The sequence below is a fragment of the Hippichthys cyanospilos genome, chromosome 3 (genome assembly GCF_059441005.1).
Source record: "Hippichthys cyanospilos isolate Australia breed blue-spotted pipefish chromosome 3, RoL_Hcya_1.0, whole genome shotgun sequence".
NCBI lineage: Eukaryota > Metazoa > Chordata > Actinopteri > Syngnathiformes > Syngnathidae > Hippichthys > Hippichthys cyanospilos.
Genome location: NC_142371.1, coordinates 14,317,997 through 14,341,217, shown reverse-complemented (window position 1 = coordinate 14,341,217; position 23,221 = coordinate 14,317,997). Strand labels below are relative to the sequence as shown.

The window sequence follows — 23,221 nt, the reverse complement described above, 5'->3', positions numbered from 1 at the left end:
GTGCAATTGAAAGCACAGGAGAATGTGCTTTGTGCCGTGCTTTGCATGAGACTAAACTACACTGCCAAACGTGGTGAGAAAGCCAGCCAATTCTTAAAAATAAACCTTAGAATACCTAATATTGGTACGCTTTTAGTTTATAGTTCTTCCTAGGAGGATTTCACAATAATGGTGACTTTTCTCTTGACTTTCTACTGCAAAAACCTCTCTCCCTCCAAGAGTGTCAAGAGTCTCAACATGTAAACAACACAAAGATGTTCTGAAATTAGACATACAGCCACTGAAATAGATTACTCATATTTCACATGCAATTTAATAACTTTTGTGCCAAAAGTGATATGCAGTGGTACCTGTACTGTACTTATGAAAGTCTCTTATTACAAAAATTCAGGTTATGAAACGCTTCTTTGGGAAACAAAGGAAAATTCAGGATACAAAAGGCGAACTTTGTCGGTGTATGATGAGAGACGACACACCAGCGCTTGCTCAAACAAGACGGAAGGTCTTGTCTCACCTTCACTGTTCAAGCTGGTAATTCTAACAAATGAACGGCATTCATATTATAAACTGCTACAATTTCAAGGGTATAGGTGCATCTACTTATGAAAAATTCACGTTATGAAAAATTCATTTCATGAAATGACCTATGGAATGAATTAATTTTACTAAGTTAAGATACTCTAAGTCACAATACTGCATAATCATATAGATATCTATAGGCACACTGTGGAAATGTTTAAATACCATGATACAGACTCTTCGAATTTTCCTCCAAGTCTCAGTCTTCTCAGAAAAACAATGCTTTTATGGTACCCTGTCTCTTAAATTATCTTCTGTGTCTCATTGTCTCCTCAGAAAAAGGAGAAGAGAGAGAGTGAGAGGCTGTTAACAGAGCAGATTCAAAGCAAAGAGCTGGAGCTGCTCCAGCTTAGGACAGAGATGGAGACCAGCCAAGGTTTGTCGGACAGGTTTGCTCTAATTCATAACGTTAAAACATTTGATTTAGGATTCTGTAATAGGCAAACCCTGACTATGTGTTTGGGTCCATTTTGCCAAGTCAGATTTTGTTGGTTGCATAGTTTTGCTTGGAACTTAAAGATAGTATGTGTAATTTTTCACATGCGCTCGTGGAAGCTTTAGGGGCATCACAGTGAAACAGCAATACACACTCCTCCTCTGGCTGGGTATACAGCTGTACAGACATGGCAACCTCCAGAGGAGTGCCACGCTCCATGTAATATAATTTAACAATAACTAGACCTACGCTTATATTTAAAACATACTGTTGGTCGTTAAGATAACAGGATTGTTATGTTGGTTTTTGGATGTGAGTTTATTTTGACGGGTTCTGTTCTTTTCTGTTTTCATAGTTTCTTTTTCGGCTCCTCTCGTGTCACCCTGTGTTGGTTTTGATTTGGTCCACCTGTCCGCGTTTACCTTCCCTTCGTGTGTCCACCAATCCGCTTCCCCTGCCTGTTATTTCCTTCCCCGCTGTTACGCGTCTGACTAATTAGTGTGTGTGTATTTAAGTCAAGTTTTTGTCACTGCTAGCTGTCGGATCATCATAGCATATTATCCCACGCAAGTCACCTGTCTCATGCCACCCTTCCTGTGCCTTTGGCTGTGTGTTCCCATGGGTATGAATAATTTTGAAGTCAACTGTGTGTGTGTGTGTGTGTGTATATATATATATATGTGTATATATATATATATATATATATATATATATATAAGTGCAGCTGGAGTTCAGCAGGCCCCGTGACATGCTAGAAAAGTTGTTTTTGTTGATGCAGCAAAGCGAAAAAAAATAGTGCGGGCACACTGACCGGCATGTTGGATGGTTTGTGAGACGAAAGGTTTGTGCGTAAGAGGGGGACAAAGAAAACGCCGCGGTCCACGTCGTAAGATGAAAATTACGTATAACAGGGGGTTCGTAAACCGGGGGCCTACTGGATATACATATATGTGTGTGTGTGTGTGTGTGTGTGTGTGTGTACATATATATATATATATATATATATATATATATATATATATATATGGGGAGGAGGAAGAGATTTCTTCCCCATGAGTCCCCTCGGTCTGGGGGTGCTACTTTGCGGGTATTACATATTGCAGGGGATATACAGTCCCCATTTACCGCGAAAGACGAGGGATCACTGTATATTGTATTTATTTACATGCACTCGTAATATTTTTGTGCAGTGATGAAGAGCTTAAACAATCCTCAGATGGACTGGCAGATGGATTTTGTCAGTGCTGAGAGAAAAATCCTTAAACTTCAGGCAGAGCTGGAAAAGCTGACACTGGAAAACAGCAAACAACTGGAAATGGCTGGGGTAAGAGTGTGAGATGTTACCCTTGAGGGGAGTGAAGAAAATGATAGTGAAAGGAGAACATAAAAGAACCAACTCAGGAAATTGTAGGGACGATTGAATACTTTTGGCAGTCTTGCTTAATGGAGCAAGATTTGTATGAGTCTCTTAAGCTTATGCTTTAATAAAGTCGCAAGTATTGATGGAATCTGTAAACAACACTAACTTTTCTCTCTTTTAGGAAGAAACGAGTGCCCTGAATGAACCAAATTTGGAAGAGATGTGTGATGAAAAGTTGAATCCCAGGTATAATATTTTTCCATTTTTGAGGGCCTAAACATGCACGAAAAGTCACCAAATTTTCCACAGTTGTCGGGCCTGGCGAAAAATTTGACATTTTAGTGTTTCTTAAAACAATGCAAAAAAATGGCTCTGCAGCGCCACCTAAGGTCGGAAAAGTGCAGCTGGTCCCGGCCCGTTTGACCTAGAGCTACGAAATTTTTTTAGGCATATTTAGGACCTAAAGACCTACAAAGCCATTTGCTCAGATGTACGGAAAAAGAGTTTTTGAATGTGCATTTTTGGCCCATTTTTGGACGTTTGCAGGTCCCAAACTGCTCCTTGTTTCTCCTAAACGTTTTACCTAGTTGCCTTCAAATTTGCTGTGGTGCATTATCAGACATAGGGGAACAACTGGGAAAAATTTGGTGCAGATACGCAGACATTTATGATTGGGGCGGGGCTTCAAATTATTTGTTCAATTTTTCCTTCGCCAAGAGTGACAAAAACCTTAATAACTCTGATGTACAGGCTTAAACAAATCTAAAACTTCATAGACACATGGAGACTTATGCCTTTAACATCATTGTAAAAAAATTTTTGAAATAGCTACTGGCGCCGCCAAGTGGTTGGTAATGTCATTTTTTACACTTTCATGGATTGTGCTCAGTCTGAGTAAAATAACTAAAAATTGGTCAGAACACCATTAAGACATGGAATATTAAGGTTTTAAAATTTTACGACTTTTCGATAATGCGCGTGGTCTGCATGCCACCTCAAAGTCAGATGTCTCGCCAAAACGAAAAAAGTGGCTGTAAATGGCCCCAAAAAGGCCTTATGAGTGGAACAAAGCCTGTCACTCCCAGCCCGTTTGACCTAGAGCTACAAAAAAGTCAGCCTTATGTAGGACCTCGAGTCCTACAAAAAAGTCAGCGCAAGCCATATGCTCAGATGTACAGAAAGAGAGTTATGAATTTTTGAATGTGCACTTTTGGCCCGTTTTTGCTCGTTTGCAGGTCCCGAACTGCTCCTTTTTTCTCCTAAATGCTTGACCCAATTGACTTCAAATTTGTTGTGGTGTTTAACAGGCGAGGAGGCACAATTGTTCACATTTTTGTGAAGATCCGCTATCAAATATGTTGGGGGTGGGGCTTCATATTATGCCTTTGATGTTTACTTCGCCACGTGACACAAACCTTCATAACTCAGCTGTACAAGCTTCGAAAAATCTGAAACTTCACAGACACATGAAGACTCAAGCCCTTAACACATGTGTTTAATAATTTCTTCAATTGCTTATAAGGCCACTTAGTGGCAAATAAAAATGTCAGTCTGATGTCACGCCAAAACGAACAAGGTTTCTGTATTTGGACCCAAATGGTCTTACCTTTTCTAAACTTCATATATTTGATGGGTTTCCAATGCGGAACACACCTATCAACCTTTTTTTTGTCGTAGTGTGTGCGCCACCTAGTGGCAGCCAAAAATATAGCATTTTTTTTTAACGTTTTAATGTGTTTAGCCGAGCCCTTTGAGGTAATATCGCTAAAATTAAGTCTGACAAGCCTCTAGACAACCTTGCTGACCTCCACCAAATTTTACGAAGTTTCGATAATGGGCGTGGCCTCTACGTCCATTTTCTTTCTGAAGCTTTATCAGACCAGTAAAAGCTGTTGTAATTTGACCCAGATGATCTGATCTTCTCACAATTTCACACATCGGATGAAAATCTATTCCTGAAGACATCGACAAACATATATTCCATATTCCAAAGCTAGCGCCAGCAGCTAGTGGCTGCAAAAAATGTCATTAGTCGAAAGATACAGTCAATCCTACAGCTATGAAACTTTGTAGGCAAATGGAGGACTGTAAGATCTACAATAAAGTCAATAGAAGTGATGTGCTAATGTACAGAAAAATTGTTATGAATTTTTTTAATGTGCAGTTTTGCCCCATTCTTAGACATTAGCTGGTCTCAAACTAGTGCCTTTTTCTCTTAAACGGTTCACCCCATGACCTTCAACTTTGGCATGGATCATTATCCAACTGAGGGGCAAAGATAGTCCAAATATCGTGAAGATCTCATGACATAAAAGATGGGGGTGGAGCTTCAAATTATGTTTAATATTTCCTTCGCCAAGAGTGACAAAAACCTTAATAACTCAGCTGTGACAGCTTCAAACCATCTGAAACTTTCCTGGGACTTTAAAAGTCATGCAATAATACAGCTATGTGATAAACTTTCAAATCATTTACAGCGCCACCCAATGGCGTACAAAAATCTCATTTTTTATACTTTTAAGTACTGTGAAATGCTTGACTAAATGAACTCAAAAATGGTCAGAAAAGCTATGACACATTGGAACATTAAGGTTCTCAACTTTTATGACTTTTCAATAAAGGGCGTGGCCTCTATGCCAACTCAAAGTCCGATGTCTCGCCAAAACGGTAAAAGTTGCTGTAATTGGACCTATACGATCTTATATTTTTAAAACTTCATATATGGGATGGGAGTCCAATGTGAAACACCACCTACAAGCCTATTTTTTTTTATCATACTACGAGCGCCACCTAGTGGCAGCAAAAAATATAGCAAATCCTTAATGTTTTTATGTACTCTGCTGAGCCCCTTGAAGTGATATCCCTTAAATGTTTTCTGAAAAGCCAGTGGCCATGCCTTATGCCCTCCACAAATCAGTACGATGTTTCGACAATGGGTGTGGCCTATACGGCATTGAAAGTCACAAAATTGTAACAATAAAAGCTGCAGTAACTCAACCCACATTGTCCCAAATTGTCTAAATTTTACATATTTGGTAAGAGTCCTGCTCTGAAGTCATCTACAACTAATTTTTCATCGTTCATACTCCTTGTTCATACTCCGACCTGTTCATACCCCAACGTGCACATGTCTCCGAGGGCCCTTATAGTTGCTTGCAGCTCTAGTTATTATTATTATTCTCCCAAATGAAACGCTTTTTTAACGGCCTAAACATGAACGAAAAGTCACCAAAATTTACACACTTGTCTGGCCTGCTTTTAAATTTGATATTTTGGTGTTTTCATACATATTATAAAAAACATTGATTTTTAGCCCCCCCTAGAGTCGAGAAATTTTACTGGGTCCTGGCCCGTTTCATCTAGAGCTATGAATTTTTTTAGGCATATGTAGGACCTCAAGCACTCCAAAAAAGATATAGAGCGCCACATGGTAGAATGTACAGAACCAGAGTTATGAATATTTTATGTGCCTTTTTGGACCGTTTTTGGATGTTTGTAGGTACCGAACTCCTCTTAGTATCTCTTAAAGCAGTGGTGTCAAACACATTTTTATTTTGGGCTGCATTGTAGTGACAGTTTCTGTCAGAGGGCCGGAAGGACTGTGAATTCAAATCCATTTTAAGTGTGTTGATCACACATTTACTAAGATTTGATATCAGAAGCCGGCAAAAACTGTTCAAAAGAGATTTGGAGAATAAGAAAATGTTTGTTTTTCTTCCCAAACTTTTAAACGTTAAAGACAACTTGCAATTTTGGTATTTTGGTCAGAAACCTGAAGTCAAATCAGCATTTCAAGGGCCACAAAAAGTGAGGCGGCGGGCCGGATCTGGCCCCCGGGCCTTGACTTTGACACCCGTGTCTTAAAGGGTTCACCCGATCGACTTCAAATTTGGCATGCTCTATTATCAGACATAGGGCCACAGCTCGGCGGAATTTCGTGAAGATCAGCCAACATGTATCATGGGGGCGGGGCTTCAAAATATGTGTTTCAAATTTCCTTCACCATGAGAGATAAAAACCTTAATAACTCCAATGTGCAAGCTTTGAAAAATCTGAAACTTTACACAAAATTTAATTTTCACTTCCTTAAACCATCTGCATGACAAATTTTCAAATTAATTATAGCGCCACCTAGTTACAGACAAAAATGTCATTTTTTACACTTTCATGTATTGTGCTAAGCCCGTAAGAGTAAATGAACTGAAAATGTGTCAGAATAGCATTGAGACATCGAGGATAAAGGTTGCTAAATTTTACAACGTTGTGGTAAAGGGGGTGGTCTGTAGGCCACCTCAAATTCGGATGTTTCCCCAAATCGGTAAAAGTTGCTATATTTGAACCAGACAATAATAAAACTGCAGCCAGTTCCGACCCGTTTGACCTAGAGCTACGAATTTTTGTAGGCATATGTAAGACCTCAACACCTACAAAACCATCATCGCACGCCATATGCTACAATGTGCAGAACCAGACCTATCAACCTATGAATGTGCCCTTTGGCCCACTTTTGTATATTTTTCGGTACCGAAACCCTTGACCCAATCAACTTCACATTTGGCATGTTCCATTATCTGACTTAGAGGCACAACTGGGCAAAATTTCGTGAAAATCGGCTAACATATATGATGGGGGCGGGGCTTCAAATTTCGTGTTTCAAATTTTCTTCGCCACAAGTGACAAAAATTCTTTCTTGCACTGTGCTAATCCTGTTTGAGCTAATTAACTGAAATTTGGCCAGAATAGCGTTGAGGCATGGAACATGACTTTTCTGAAATCTTACGACTTTTCACTAATGGGCGTGGTCAGTATGTCGCCAAAAAGTCCGCTGCCTCGCCAATACGAACAAAGTTGCTGTAATTGTACCAAGACGGTCTTTTCAAAATTTCATATAGTTGTTGGAAGTCCAAAATAAAAAACACCTACTAAACTAGACCCCTTTTTGGCTTACTGGACTTGGGGGGGATTGGTGAAGAATAGTCCTCCCTCCATTAGGGGTCAGTGTTTCAATAAGTACATAGTATCTTGATAGAGGCAGGCACTAGGACCATGTCTCTCACCCAGTAGGCATATTGCAATGACCTTATATGCTTTGCACCTGTTGGCTTTGTCTTTGCTTATTTGGACAGACTATCAAACTTAAAATAAAATTAAAAAAATGCAGACTATTTGCTGTAATTGGACCCAGATGGTCGTAGACTATTTGCTGTAATTGGACCCAGATTGGATGGTCTTTTATTTTCCGAATTTCATAATGTTGATGGGAGTCCAATGTAGAACATTCGTACTAAAATAGACTCCTTTATTGCTTGCCAGACTTTGGAAGGGGGTTGGGGTGAAGAATAGTCCTCCCTCCATTCGGGGGCACTGTTTCAATAAGTACATAGTCTCTTGATAGTGTGGCAGGCACTATGACAATGTCTTTCACCTAGTAGGCATGTTGCAATGAACCTCTGATGCTTTGAACCTGTTGGCTTTTTCTTTGCTGATTTGGACAGACTATCTAACTTAAAATTAAAAAAAATGCAGACTATCAGACTTAAAACATAATTAACAAAAACACTTTAGTACCTTACAATTTATAAAACCAATGGCTACTCTGTGAATGTATACAAATTACATCCATGTACAATTACATACATACTATCCCTTCATTTTGACTGAAATGTTGGCAATAAACCTAACTCCACATCATTGTGTGTTTTTTTTGATCACTGATCACATGATCAATTCATGTACATTTTTCAGTTATTTGTTGTTTAACTAGCTAAGAGTATCCTCTGTCTGTTATAAAAGTGATAACTTTCTGCTGTATACAAAGGTGATAAATTCCTGATGTACTGTATCAACATGACAATACGATTGACTCCACATCTTTGTGTTTTCTTTTTACATACACATGATTCTTTTTACATTCACATGATCACTTTGATAACTGATATGTGTGAAGGGAATCATATATTAGGTTATTATCATTATTTGCTTAGTTCATTGTTACCCATTTATGCAATCCTAGTTCATCTTGACCCTGTCCTTAGATAGAGCTGTTGATGCACGAAAGTGTGAGCCGGGACCTTGGCCCAACTGCCGGTGGCGCCCGGCTGGCTCTTTTGTTGTGTCTTGTAATCTGCTATGCTTCTGCTCAATAAAAGCCAGGGGGGGACGGCTGGGCAGTGAAAAACTAGCGTTGGAAGACCCACGAGTTACATTTGCCCAAGCTTTTTCCCTATGCCCGGCATAGAAAAGTCAATCTTGGCTGGTCTGAGTTACTCTTTTTGCTGTTTAAGCAGCTAGGCTTGTCCTAGTCTTCTTTTCTGAGATTTCTCTGACAATATGTTGGCAATACGACCTTTTCTGAAACATTGCTTTCTACTGTTCCCTGCTTATGCCGTGATGCACGTGGGCATCCTACCCCTGCGAGGGCCCGTTATAACTGCTCGCAGTTCTAGTATGGGTTTGTATTTTCCCCGCTTTAGTAAATAAAATCATCATTCAGAAATGACATATTTTATATTATTGGGTTGTCTCAGTGTAATAAAATTATTTTGATTAAATCAAACCTTTATGAGCAATGAGTATGCAAACACACACACACAGAAATCAAAAATTCTTTTTTCACAGCACTGTGCATCTATGTGTGATGTTTTTTTTTCGTACCACTCTATTTGTGTGCCAGGATGTAATGCTTTTTCCTTAGTTGTTTTTTGTTTTTTTTCCCACATTGCATATCAAATTATTATAGGTACAAAACTTATATAAAAACCTGGGTCCGCACTTCACAAACAGATGAAATGTTCATCAGCTCATACCGGAAATTTGGACACTTTTGCGGCTGAATTGGTCACTGTGCCGAGTCCCGAAAGAAATCTAAAAGAATGGCTGCAAGGGTTTAGTAGCAGCTGCTGCTAAATGAATGTAGGGGAAACACTGCAGTCATTTGGGGTATTTTGGTAGTATTCCAGGACCTCCAGGGCAAGGTTTTCTTTATTTTATGGTACCGTATTTTCCGCACTATACTACACATATTTTAAACCTTTTTCCATATATAAGGCGCACCGGATTATAAGGCACACACTCAATTAATAACATATTTTAAAACTTTTTCAATCACAATATAGTAATACTCAAAGTAATAATAATAAAAACTAAAGAAATAACTAAACTCTCAATAGCATAATAACTCAATGTCAATATGACCAATCAACCTTGTTCAACTGTAAACACACAAAACAAACAGGTAAAGCTTATTTTATCAGTTCATTCCCCATCTACGAATCCCAATCTCAATATTGATCCATATATAAAGCGCACCAGATTATAAGGCGCACCATCATCTTTTTTTTTTTTTTTAAATTAAGGCTTTTAGGTGTGCCTTATTGTGCGGAAAATTTTGGAATGCTATCTATCTTTTGGGGAATTATGGTACTTTTCTTCACGACATACTTTTTGGTGTTGCACCATCACTATCAACAAGTACAATAAGTTTCATTAAAATCCAAATCAGCTTGGTTAAACTCACCAGGGGATTTTGAAATGAATGACTCCTTCGCGGTTTCATAAGATGGTTATATGTATTTCTGGTCTCAAACTATGGCATTAACATTTTTAAATGCCTTCTTAGAATGCAGTTTATGTTACCTGTTGTCTATTATTCATCTAATTGTTTTATTTGTTCTCTGTCAAAATGATTTTTTTAAGCACACAAATTAAACCATTTACCCTGTATCCTGTGATCAACAACCCTCACTTTTTAATTTCATACATATCAACACCAAAGGGTACACCGAGCACACACCAGTGCACGCAGGAAGTTGATAGTTTAAAAAAAAAAAATCCAAAAAACATCTGCACAAACATTTCAAAGCATTTTAATCAAATTAGACTGTTCTTGAAAATGAGATATAAAAAATTAGGGGGAATCATAAAAGACAATATTTTTTTGCCAACTCGACCAGCATGTAGCTTCACTTTGGACAGTGTTTGAATCCAGGTGTGTGTGCATCTATAGGGATGGGAGCATGCAACAGGCATACGAGACTTTGCATTCTGAGATCATTCGGCTCCATTCAGAACTGAGACATCAAAGAGACCTGATTGAGAAGTTGAGACCATTTATCAGTGAGACAAGAAGAGGTGAGATGAACTGTTTTATGTTTTTGTGTATAAAATCGCAGTTAAAACATTGAAAAATGATTTGCATACTATTCCACATGTAACCTGAAAGGATACAACTCTTGAATTTTTCTTGGATTTTCCTCTTTTGTGATGTCAATGTCCCTTTAAGTCACTGCTTCTCAAATTGTGGGGCGGGCCCCTCGGGGGAGGGGGGGGGGGGGGGGTTGATGATCCCAGCAGGGAAAAGGCTTTGTTTTTGTCATGTGGAATGTAATTGCAATTAAGTAATCATTTTCATCATTTTCTTTTAGTTTCAGGCACTTTGGTGCACTTGCTTCTTTTTTTCCATTTTAGACTAAGCTGTAACCCTTATAAACGCAATAGAAATAATTAACAGTTGTTGAAAGTTGATTTATATTGCATACTTCTGTTGTTAATGTTAAAAAGGATACATGTGTAGGTATACTTAAACAATTTTCATCAATAATAATCTTATTTAAAGTCAGTGCATCGACTGGGGGGAGGCAAAAAGTTTTCTCTTTTCTAGGAGGGGCCTGGCAAAATATAGTTGAGAAACACTGCTTTAAGTGGAGGACTCATTCTTATTTGTGTTTCATATAGTAATGGGCAGATGAAGACTTGAAGTTTCCTTCCATCTGGTTCACAAAAAGCTTCAGCTTGTGAGGCTTTAGGTGGCCTCAAAGTGACCAAAACCGTGATTGTCATTTGTACTACGTGTGATTTTGCCTTACTTCAGTTCAATTGTTTCAGTACCTTGAGCCAAAACACCAAAAGTATTTTTTTGGGGAGCACTTTTCTGGTTGGTGCCTATTAAATAACTACAAACAATAAATAGAATAGAAATAATACTTTCAGTAATGCAATCAGTGTTGTTCTTTTTAGTTCTTGTTTTTGTTGTTATTCAGAGCATTAATAGCTCCGGGGAGATGTGAAAGCTTTTTAATAAAAAAAACAAACAAACAATGAATACATGAATGAGAGTTTCTTATTTTATTTGGTTGGCTATACAGTTGTGTTCAAAATAATAGCAGTGATTTTAAAAATGTGAATAAATGTCAACATATCTCAAATAAATTGTACTTTATTGAACACATAAATTGGGGACACTCAACATTTTATTCCAAAGCAAGAAAATTGCAGTCAGTGATTAAATGTTATATTTCCAGTAAATCATTAAATGTACTGTTAAAAAAATAGCAGCATTGACATCTCTCGTCTTGGGAAACTCATAAAAGTATCATACATACAGAATGAAGAATTTTTTTTAAAATACCCATATTTCTCTGTGTTCGAGTCGACCCTGTGCAATGTGCAATGTGCGAGCGCATAGACGCAAATGCTGAAACTAATGTTGCAATGCTGTATTTTTAGACATGGCTGAATATGAATTTGTCAAAGCCCTAAAACTCGTCATCGATATCAGACACGCCAAATAGCGCCTCCCATTGCTCATCATTTGCGCAAACATCCTCGTTACTCTTCCACGGGTAGTCATCTGTGACCAGTGGCTTCACCAGACATATTTTACTGGGGCACATGCCCCAGTATAAATCATCTGTGCCCTAGTAAAAATTTTATCAATTAAAAAAAAAAATCACTCCATTTCTCATTCGGGCAAACCAAACCTATGTTAAATAGCTAATGCGTTTAGAACCCCAGGTAAAACATCAAAATTGTACATACTGTTATGTCCCAGTCTAGGGGCCTAGGACACAACATATGTAATGGGCCCCGCCTTCCCCAATTCCCAAGCAGCCAGCCGATAAACCAGATGTTTGGAAAACAAAAGATATATTTTTTTACATGACAAAAGGATTACTGAAAGATAGGAGCAATTAACTCAGGGTGAACCAAGGCCAAAACAACAAACAAAACAAACTAACCTAGCAAACAAAACAACCAAGAGACAATAGGCTTACCTCCCTAGCTCCACAAAACATGAGGAAAGATAATGTACAACAAAAACGGCGGTTCACCCCTACTGCTCGGTTTTCATAACTATTAGTACAAATGTGTGGCTGGTTGGGAGCGAAGGAGGACGAGAGAGTTGTCTGCCATCTCGGCTCAATATATAGCAGGTGTGCGACCTGACAATCAGCAGCAGCCAATCATGGGCCTTCCTGGAGCCGACCAATCCTTTCACTGCTGGGGCACACCTAAAAAAAAGATGCCAGGAAACAGGGGAAAAAGAAACAAAGCAGGCACAAGAACACTGTCCCTACGGTGAAACATGGAGGAGGCTCAGTAATGTTTTGGGGCTGCTTTGCTGCATCTGGCACAGGGTGTCTTGAATGTGTGCAAGGTAAAATGAAATCTGTAGACTATCAAGGCATTCTGGAGAGAAATGTGCTGCCTGGTGTCAGAAAGCTTGGTCTCAGTCACAGGTCATGGGTCTTCCAACAGGACAAACATCCAAAACACACAGCCAAAAACACCCAAGAATGGCTGAGAGAAAAGCGTTGGACTGTTCTAAAGTGGCCTTCCATGAGCCCGGACCTGAATCCCATTGAACATCTGTGGAAGGAGCTGAAACATGCCATTTGGAGAAGACACCCATCAAACCTGAGACAACTGGAGCAGTTTGCTCATGAGGAGTGGGCCAAAATACCTGTTGACAGCTGCAGAACGCTCATTGACAAATACAGAAATCGCTTAATTGCAGTGATTGCCTCAAAAGGTTGTGCAACAAAATATTAAGTTATGGGTACCATCATTTTTGTCCAGGCCTGTTTCATTATTTTTTTTTTTTAATAATTATGTTAATCAGCAATTCAAAAGTGATGGCTGATTTTTATTATTTAATTTTCAATAAATTTTTATTTATTGTTACTTTTGTAAGTTTCAAGTGATTTCAGTGAGAATTGTGGGTTTTTCCTTCTTTAACTGAGGGGTACCAACAATTGTGTCCACGTGTGTGTATATTGAAGGAATCCAGAAAAAAGCTTCTTGCCTTAAACTCGTTCCTAGCGTGTTCATTTTTGTTGAAAGATTGTCCATACCACAACATAGTGAAACAATTGATTTAATCCAGACAGAGTGGGAAAGTACACGAGGCCTCGGGCCAGTCGTGCCACAGGTCGGAGCAGAAAATGGCAACGTTTCACCTTCAACATTCAGTTCTTATACCCTTTTGGGGCATCTAGTCCCACTGTGGAATGCAAGTGTGTGTGTGTGTGCGTGCACGTGCGTGCGTGCCTGTCGGTGTGTGCGTGTCTGCGTGCGTGGGGGTCTGTTTGCGTGGGGATGGTGTCTTCAAAAGTCTTTGTTCTGCCGGCCATTCTTTGAAGCGAGAGGAAGTCTGAGCACCATAAAACCCTGACTGATATCTTCTCTTGAAGGCCACACCTAGCCTTTTGCCCATGGTGGAATGTTGGTCGGGGGATGCCATCTGTTCCTTTTGGAGGTGCCGACTTGTCTTTATTTCCCCTGGGCCAGGACCATATCTGCTTTATACTGACATTACATCGTCTCAATCTTTATTAGAATAACACAGTTCAATGTACACACTATTTTATTGATATATGGAATTTGAAAAATATGAATTTCCTTCAATATATATATATATATATATATATATATATATATATATAATATATATATATATATATATATATATATATATATATATATATATATATATATATATATATATTATATATACTGTACATCACACACATATATATAGTTGGCCCCCGTGTTGCGGTTGGGCTCAAAAGGCAAATTCACCGCATGGTGGGCAATCCAAACCTACGTTAAATAGCTAATGCGATTAGAACCACAGGTAAGAACATCAAAATTGTACATACACTTTAAAAACTTGGTACCAAAATTGTATAGTAAGTGCTACGTATATATAATATACATCAATACAATCAGAAAACAAAACAAAACACAAAACAAAAACAAAAAAAAGAAAGGATTTATTTACCTTTGAGTGGCACCTTTTAGACCCATATTCCCTAGTAAGGGTAGCCTAGGCTAGCTTTGTATTTCTTGATTATCTCCAGCTTCGTTTCCATTCAACTTCCGTAATGCAGTTTTGTAACCACTCACAATCGAACAAACCTTTACCGTTCTGCCATTTTAAAACGAGTGAGGCCGACCAATAGCAGACCAGCATTGTAGTGACGCGTTGCATGGAAGCAGGTTGACGCTGATAGTAAATAAGTGCAATTACCTTAAAACGCCAGCAGATGGAGGCAAAACAACACAAATACAGCCAACCCCCTAGAGTCATGACAGTTGTTTTTGTCGCAAAGCGGGGCAAATACATTAAAACGGGGGATGAAAAAACTCAGTATTCCACATTGCAACATAAAAACGTAAGCCGGGGATGCTGTAATCCGGGGGTCGACTTTAAAACTTGTAAATGACATTACTTATTTCACATTCAAATTAATGTTATTCAAATACAGAAATGTGGAGAAAATTGGTCTGGTTTTGAGCTATGCGGGTATAAGGCGACCTCCCAATATAGCGGTTGAAAATGAGGGGGGAAAAAAAACTTGTACATGGAGAAAGACAGTATATTTTGTCACATAATTTTTTTCACATAATCATAATTTCTGATAACTTCTTTACATCTGTGATACATGGAGTTGACCAAGTTTACTTCTGGCAAGGGTCAACATGTATTGCAGCCTAGGTCAATTGTACTATGTTCCGCAATTACTCTACATTTCTTGGTCTGCCTCAATTATTTACTTTTTTGTCAGCTGACAAGTTTCTGTGAGATTAAGGTCCGAGGATTGTGCTGGCTACTCCAATTGCTGTTCCAGATGCTGTTTGTCTGGAACCCTGATTTTGCTCGCTCATTGAAAACATCCATTTCAATGGTATTTGATCTTCAGCACTGGCAACGTGACATCTTCCAGTCACCTGATGTGCTCAAACTGATCCTCAAACCCTGTAATGCAGTAAATAAGATCGACACTGTAGTATGAAATCAGTCGACAAAATATTACACCTTTTCTTTTCAGGGCAGTCAATGTTTTCTTCGGTGAATCATAACCGCGTCAACACTTGTCTCTTTTTTAACAACGGGACTTTGCAGGGGCTTTTTGCTGCTAGATTGGTTACGCAAGTTTAAAACTTGGCTGAGCCATTGCCAGTTTGGTTACTCTCCGACCAGTTTGATTAGTTTTTTTTTCCCTTCTTTCTGATTTTGCCTGGTGTTTTAAAGCGCTGGAAATCATTCTCGCTGACAGCCTATGATTTTCTGCACTTCTTTGTAGGGTCATTCATTTCTTGATTAAAAAAAAATTCTCATCGAAACAGTCTTGAACGACCACGTGTTTTCAGGACAAATGCACAGCCAGCATATGCTAGTAGTGCAGCGATACCTCACAGATCCCAACAAAAAACTGACAACTCCTTTTAAGTCAGGCAAAGGTGCATACAGTAAAACTCCTTGATTGAAACCACCTGCATTTGCAAACAAAAACCCCCAGTGTAAAAAAATTAAAAAAAAAAAAAGCAATGCATTGAAGCGTTTCCCTCTTTCTACTTTCCTCATACAACAAAAAAAAAACTGTTGCATGATACGAATTGTTTTTTCTGCATTTGCATTGCACTGAAATTCACTACGACGAAAACAAGCCTCTAGCAAAAGTCTAGCTTGGTTTATACTTGACGTGCCAGCAAACGTTTTGCAGCACTTTATACTCTGAGCAGGTTTCCCCCGCAGTCAGACAATATTTTCCCATGCTCAAGGTGTCAGTAAATTGAGTCCACAGCATGCAAACGACACTACTATAACAGAGGTAGAGCATCCTAGTCCATTCAAACAATCTAAACAGACTCGTCATCGCTCCCCAACATGTTGCTTGCCAGGAGTTGTTTACAGTATTTAGATCACGGTTTTCCTTTTCAGGCAAATCATGAAGGTGTTCATATCGGCGAACGTCCATAAGCAATAGTTCATCCACCATCTTTATGCTCATAAAGAAATTCCGGAAGATACGCGTTACAGAAAATCTGTTCCGCACAGAGGGGCGTGGTTGCCCAAATAACGTAATTCGACATGTGGAATTTTCAGACGCATCATCTTAAACCAAGCTTAACACTTGAAGACAGAGTAAAAGTAATAAAGATGAAAAATGGATAAAGCAAAGTGAAAGACATTAGGCAAGGAATTGATGTAAGAATGAAAATTGAACGCTTATATTAGATTGGGCAATTTCTTTTTCTTTTCTTTTTTTTTTAAATGTCGGATGGTTTTGTTTTTAACTTCAATCAGATTGTAGATTGCACAACACGTTTTTTATGTTTGATGTCCGAGACATAGATTTGATATGGTGAAAAGACCCTGTACATTGTGTCTATGTAGTTTACGTCAATGAAAAGCATTCACATTTTGTACCATAGAATTAACCACAAAAATATCATACCCATATTACATACATTACTACCAAAATTTAAGTTGAAATTTAAGTGTTTTATTCTGTGTTTTATTCTATGTACTATTTTAATATGAAAACTATATAACTGGATGGGAAAAAAACAATCACACATAATTCAAATGAAAATCATGGTTTTGGTCACGAGGGGGGATTTGTGTGTACATGATGCCTCATTTGCTGGACCTTTTTGCAAATCCATTGAACAGAAAGTTTCAAGTCTTCAAAAGGTTTCATCTGCACATCATGAGGTAGCATTGCCAGAAAGTGGTATGGTTATTTTGGTTCCGCTGCTTAAGAAAAATTGACAAATGAAAAAAACAGAACCGAGCTTCCACTGTTCAGTGGAAATCGGGTTTCTCATTCATTCTCCTTTCCTTTACTCTGTTTCCTTCCCCAACAGTTCCGATTCAGTGTCTGGAAGAGACTGCGACACACCACCAGACATCCCATCGAGCACCAGTGCCTCAACCACCGAGCACTTCTGCCCTGCCCTCTTGTTCAGGCTGCTCGTGTCCCCCTGGCCTAACTAGCACCCTGCTGCCGGACATTTTGAGAGAGGAATGCTGGTATGACGGCCCATGGCCAACACAGCAGTGCTCTGGAAAGGCTTTGGTCGCAAATGAGACCTCTTCTGTTGCTTTGCCTCTACCGCCCCTTAATCAGGCCTCCATAGATGACAGCTCAAGGTCATTCCCCAGTCCCCCCAAACCTAGTGACGCCCTTTTCTGGGAGGGACATTCAACTTCGTCAAATTCATCATCTTTGATTTGAAACTGCAGTTCTAGTAGCCCTCCCAAAACAGAGTGGATCAAACCCTTTTGAGGAGATCTTCAGTACAAAGACTATGACATTGCAAACCTGCCACATTGCAAGCACCTAATCTGCCTTAAATGAATTATACCACTGCCCTGTGGGAACCATATGAAGGCCGGAAGAGGCTTTTTGGTAAAGACTCAACATCGCTTTCATAAAGCTCTGATTATGAGGGATGTCTATTAAGATTTTAATGGTACTCTTACTCAACAACACTGTTGATATATCTGGGACTTTAGTGATATTCTTATCTGTGCATTTTTTTGTTTTGTTTACAACAACACAATATTAGAATGAAGACTTTTAAAAGTAAATTGTCATGCAAGTGCAACAACCAATTTAAAATAAACAAAACAAAACAACAATGATCTAGAGAATTAGTTTTTTTATTTCAACAAGTTTTTTACTGACTTTTTTTGCTGGTTTGTCCCAGGGACCTGACGCAAGTGTTTTATTAAAGAACAAAAGAATGACCATTTATGGACAATTTAAATGTAGTGATGAACTGAAATTTCTGTAGAATGATCAATCTATCTATCTATCCATCCATCCAGTTTCTACTGCTCATCTGGGGTCGCAGGGGTACCATCTTCAGCAGGAAAGCCCTAACATCCCTCTCACCAGCCCTTTGGAGTAACCTAAAGTGTTCCCAGACCAGTCAAGAGACATACTCTCCTCAGCATGTCCTTGATCATGTCTAGAATACCTCACCCGGAGATATTCTTACCGCATGCGTGAGCCACCTCTCCACTGGTTCTTCTGAACACAGAGGAGCAGTGGCTCTACACTGTGCTCTTCTCGGAAGACTGAGCTTCTATACCCTATCTCTAAGGGAGAGCCCGAAACCCCTGCGGAGGAAACTCATTTCAACCGCTTGTATCCAGAATCTTCTTTCAGTCACGACCCACCGCCCGTGACCATATGTGAGGGTAGGAATGTAGATCGACTGGTAAACTAAGAGCTTTGTATTTGGGCTCTGCTCCTTATTTACAGCATCTGCTGCGCTGGTTCACCTGTCCCATCTCTCACTCCATCCTGCCCTTGTGAACAAGACCCTTAGATACTTAAACTCCTCCGCTTGGGGCAAGGCCACATCACCGACCTGAAGAGGGCACTCTACAGATTTCCTACTGAGGGCTCGGCTTTCCAGAGTTTCCAGATTCTGATCCTTCAGCGGAAGACTTGGTGGAATTGAGGTCTTCAAGGTATTCTCCCCACACACTCACAACATCCTGAGTTGAGGTCTGCAGCGTCAAATCTCCACTGTACACAGTATTAATGATTCAGTACTCCCTCCAGCCCCATCCCCGCCCACCCACAGAGATGCCGGATGATGGACCAGAACTTCTTCAAAGCCATCCGGAAGTCGTTTTCCATGTCCCCACCAATCAGTTTACTTTATACATTTTTTTTTTTTTACAAAAATACAAGGAATTCAATATAAAAATATTGGACCTGGTTTCAAAACACCAGGTATTTAAAGAAGTCCTTGTGCACTTCATAAGAGCAGCTTAAATTTGAGCTTGTAGCATCACCCTAAGCAACAGTCAATCCCCGTCAGGCTGTGATTCTTTTACAACGAACCAAAACTTTGATTGTCATCAACAATCCAAGATGGAGCACCCCTCGTGGCGAATGTGTTTGTCTGCTCTGCTCGCAAATGATGGCCTTCTTTGTTGTGCATTTTTTCATTCATTTCACCATGCAGTTGCCATCAGGCGCTAACATTCAATATTCAGGCACGAATGAACATTGCCTACACTCTCACCGCTTCAAGTTTAATGGTATTGTACTGTCGGACCGACAACTTTAGTGTGTGAAAGCAACACCTTCACCACCAGAAAAGTCCTGCCACACCAGCCTTGGGTAAGCCAGCAGACCCGGGGAGAGTTCTTAGGAGCCAGCGTTGAAAAAGGAGCAACAGGGAAGCTGCTAAGCAAAAACGTTTCAAGATTGATTTAAAAGATCAAACTGCCTGTACCGTCCTCATGTGGACAGGCAGGGCATTTCACAGACGTGGTGCTACTGCCTGAGAAGTTTTATGCCCCATGGAATGGAGGTTAGTTACCACCATTGTCACTAGATATGGGATGTATGGCTCTTTGAGGGAATCCGGATCTTGGCGATTCGTTCCTTTCAAAGACCCGTTCAAAAGAATGGCATTTTTGGCTCTTTTTTTCCCCAATATTTAGTCAGTTTTAAGAAGCCAGCTTGGGGGCTTCTTATGTTTAACCTGGAAATGAGAAATGAGTTGATTTGTAGTCAAACAATTAAAACTCAGATAACAAATTGATATCTGAGTTTGAATTATTCTGAAATATTGATTATTAGCCTACCTCATCCCATTGGGTGGCACAAACCCTCTCTGCTTCGGCAGTGGCGTCACTATTTTGGATATACCTTTAGTACAAAGAATGTGTATGTATAAAGCTATGTTGACATGTTATTCATACTATACCCACTCACAAATGAACATCATCACCAAGCCAGCTGCAATGATTTTCTGTGCAAAACAGCTTTTACTTCAAACATTATCGCACGAGAACAAAAAAAAGATGTTTTGAATATTAGACAAATAAAACTTGAGTAAAAAATAGTCCACTATTACGGTGGGCTGCAATACTACCGCTTGCACAAGCCATGGCTCCGCTCCTGCCCAATGAAAATAAATAATAATAAAAAAAAAATCTTTAGCTATTGTAGTACCACACCTGTCTTGGAGGACACTGTCCTGGGGTCCCCCAAACTGGAACTCATTAAAATCTGATGTCGCATTTCATTTCCCCCAAAAAATCATAATTAATAAAAACAAAAAAATCTTTAGCTATCGTAACAACACACCTATCCAGGGGGACACTTCAGCATGCCAGGGGTCCCCCAAATTAGAACTCATCAAAATCGGAAGTATTTTAAAATTAGTGACCTCTTTGAATGCCACATTTAACTATCATCACATATTTTACAAACCATTAAAAAAAATATATTTATTGTAATGGCACACTTGTCTTGGGAGTCACATCAGCACGCCAGGGGTCTCCCAAACCGGGTCCCATCCAAATCTGATGTCCATCCATCCATGCATCTTCTACCGCTGTCTTCAAGAAAGCACATGTAGACTGGTTGGGCAAACTCCCATGCACCCTAGAGGACCCTGCCGAGGGTGTAGAGCTGTTCCACGGCCAGGACAAAAACCCACACTGCTCCTCCTGAATCATTCTCAATTGAAAATGACTTTGCCTGCACATTGGACTACAATTATTTAATTGCAGAGTTTGTGGCAAAGAAAGCCAGGAAGGTCATGTTTTTCAAAGACAGGAAGGTGTAACCGTTGGAAAATAAAGTCCTGTCTGCTCTGCTCTTGCCGTTTCAATTTGCCTGGTGCCTGTCCCTTTAACCCTTCCTTACCCACAGTTGCAGAATTACAACAATTTTTGTTGTCCACAAAAAACCTACTTATATATATATATATAAATGTTGGGGTTCAACTACATTAACATGCTCATTGGGTCCTATTGTTCGATCCCACAATGCTATTGGCTCACACTTCTGTATATGAGGCGTGCCCCGAGATCAAGAAGTCACACAACCTCCAAATTTCCGATCGAGCATCATCCCTACAATTGCCTTGACAGGATTTATCCCATAGAAGTAAGTAAAATGCTTTTAAATATTTTGTTTGTGTTTATTACAGTGTCTAGAACATGTAGATATGTAGCTATTATGGAAAATGTGCCTTGCAGTTTATTTAGAGCTTGTTTTGTGAGTGTTGCAATATTACAACATTGGGTGAATGTGGTAGCCAAAACACCCCTGTTTTGAGGGGAACTTCAACTAAAATTTTCCCAATATAACTTTAAACACACAACTACATTTATCCCTTAGCGTGACATTGCATTACATATATTATGAAAGAGAATTTAATTTGCAAAAATATAGTGTCATATCTGATCTTTTTCATTTACTTTTAATGATTTTTAATGTGTCGGACACTAGGACCATGTCTCTCACCCATTAGGCATGTTGCTATGATCCTTTGATGCTTTGAACCTGTTGGCTTTGTCTTTGCTGTTTTGGACTTTGTTGTATCAGTTTTATGATGGCATGCGAAGAGTAAAGATCTCCACTAGCTCAGCAATGTGTGGTTTCTTAACTACCTTCAACACTCCTGTTTTTTTTTCTTCTGTGTTTTCCCATCGTCACAGAAAGAAGGACTTTCTAAAAAAGAAATTCTGTTTGTGCATGTCCCTTGTCTTGGCTGTTGATAAGGAAATCTTCCTAGCAATGGTCACAGTAGCTGTGACCAATTCACGGTCACAAGTTGTGGGAGATGCTTGGAGGGTCATGCATTCTTTTGGAACAGCTGCTAATGATCAGGAATGCAAGGTGTCGTTGGAGGCTACATGCAATCCTGCAATACCTGTTCAAATTATAATCAGTTCACAAATTGGCCAATGTGTGACCAGTGAAATGAGTCACTAGGTTACCTCAGGGCAATGTGTAAGCACTTCATATGATAAGTATGATAAGTGATGAGGAGTCAGGTGATGATGCCTGTGTGGACAAAGAAAATACCAGACCAGCTGATTGCCCCGCCATCATGGACATTGAGCCGCAGGCAAACAAACCCATCATGTCCCGTGACAGATATTGCTGGAAAAAAAAGGATTTTATCAGTCCCAATACTGATTTCTCTGGTCCGGCCATCACAGACGATGCACCTGTCCTCCATAAACCACTACAGTACTTTGAAAAGTTTGTGTCAGAAGAAATGATTGGCGCTCTGGCAACAAATACAAACGAGTACAGCGTTCAAAACACTGGAAGATCTGTCAACACTAATACCAAGGAAATACAGAAATTGTTGGGGATGTACCTTAGGATGGGCTTGGTACAAATGGCGGGAACCCGTATGTATTGGGAGAACAATATACGTATCCCCCCTGTTGCTGATGTGATGCCACGCAAGAGATTCCAATCTCTGTTGACAAGCTTACATTTTGTGAACAATTTAACAGTGTCAGACACTGAAAAGATGGACAAACTCTGGAAACTATGATGCTGGACTTTGATGTCTATATTGTCTTTGATGTCTATATTGTCTGTATGACAATGTGTGACAATGTGTACTGTATGTATTGTCTGTATGATGTCTATATTTTCTTAAGTTATAATGTTCTGGGACAAAAGCAAAAGCCTGCAAATGTGTCCTTTGTTCTCTATTGTTGTTCCGACAATGAGTTCACACTACAGGAAATTCTGCTCCCCCTCTCTCCCAATGTTGCAAAATTACAACACTTCTGTAAAAACTTACAAAAACAAAAAAGAAATTGAAAAGACTTCATTTTCTTCTCCAATGGTCTCCTGCAACAACATCTGAATGGTTGAAAAAAAAAAATTTGTGTGTTTTTCTAAATTTGGGTTTTCAGGGGTTAAGAGACCGCAGCTCTCTTGTCATTGCCTGATTACACTCAGCGGCTTTCGCTGTGGAGAAACTCGCGT

General features: G+C 39.4%; 1 protein-coding gene across 4 annotated transcripts in view; it reads left to right on the top strand.

Moving 5' to 3' along the window:
- azi2 (5-azacytidine induced 2) overlaps positions 1-23,017 on the top strand; it is a 38,031-nt gene extending 15,014 nt beyond the window's left edge. Inside the window, exons 4-9 of one of the 4 annotated variants that reach the window (XM_088411240.1) lie at positions 856-955; positions 2,206-2,339; positions 2,557-2,621; positions 10,381-10,505; positions 17,310-17,475; positions 18,716-23,017. In XM_088411240.1, coding sequence (XP_088267366.1) covers positions 856-955; positions 2,206-2,339; positions 2,557-2,621; positions 10,381-10,505; positions 17,310-17,475; positions 18,716-18,782 — 657 coding nt within the window. In that variant the 3' untranslated portion in view covers positions 18,783-23,017. Of the gene's footprint in view, positions 1-855; positions 956-2,205; positions 2,340-2,556; positions 2,622-10,380; positions 10,506-11,108; positions 11,476-12,911; positions 13,994-17,309; positions 18,089-18,715 lie in introns of those variants that run through there. The other 3 variants (XM_088411239.1, XM_088411241.1, XM_088411243.1) reach the window with 3 other exon arrangements.
- The last annotated feature ends 204 nt before the right edge of the window (positions 23,018-23,221 follow it).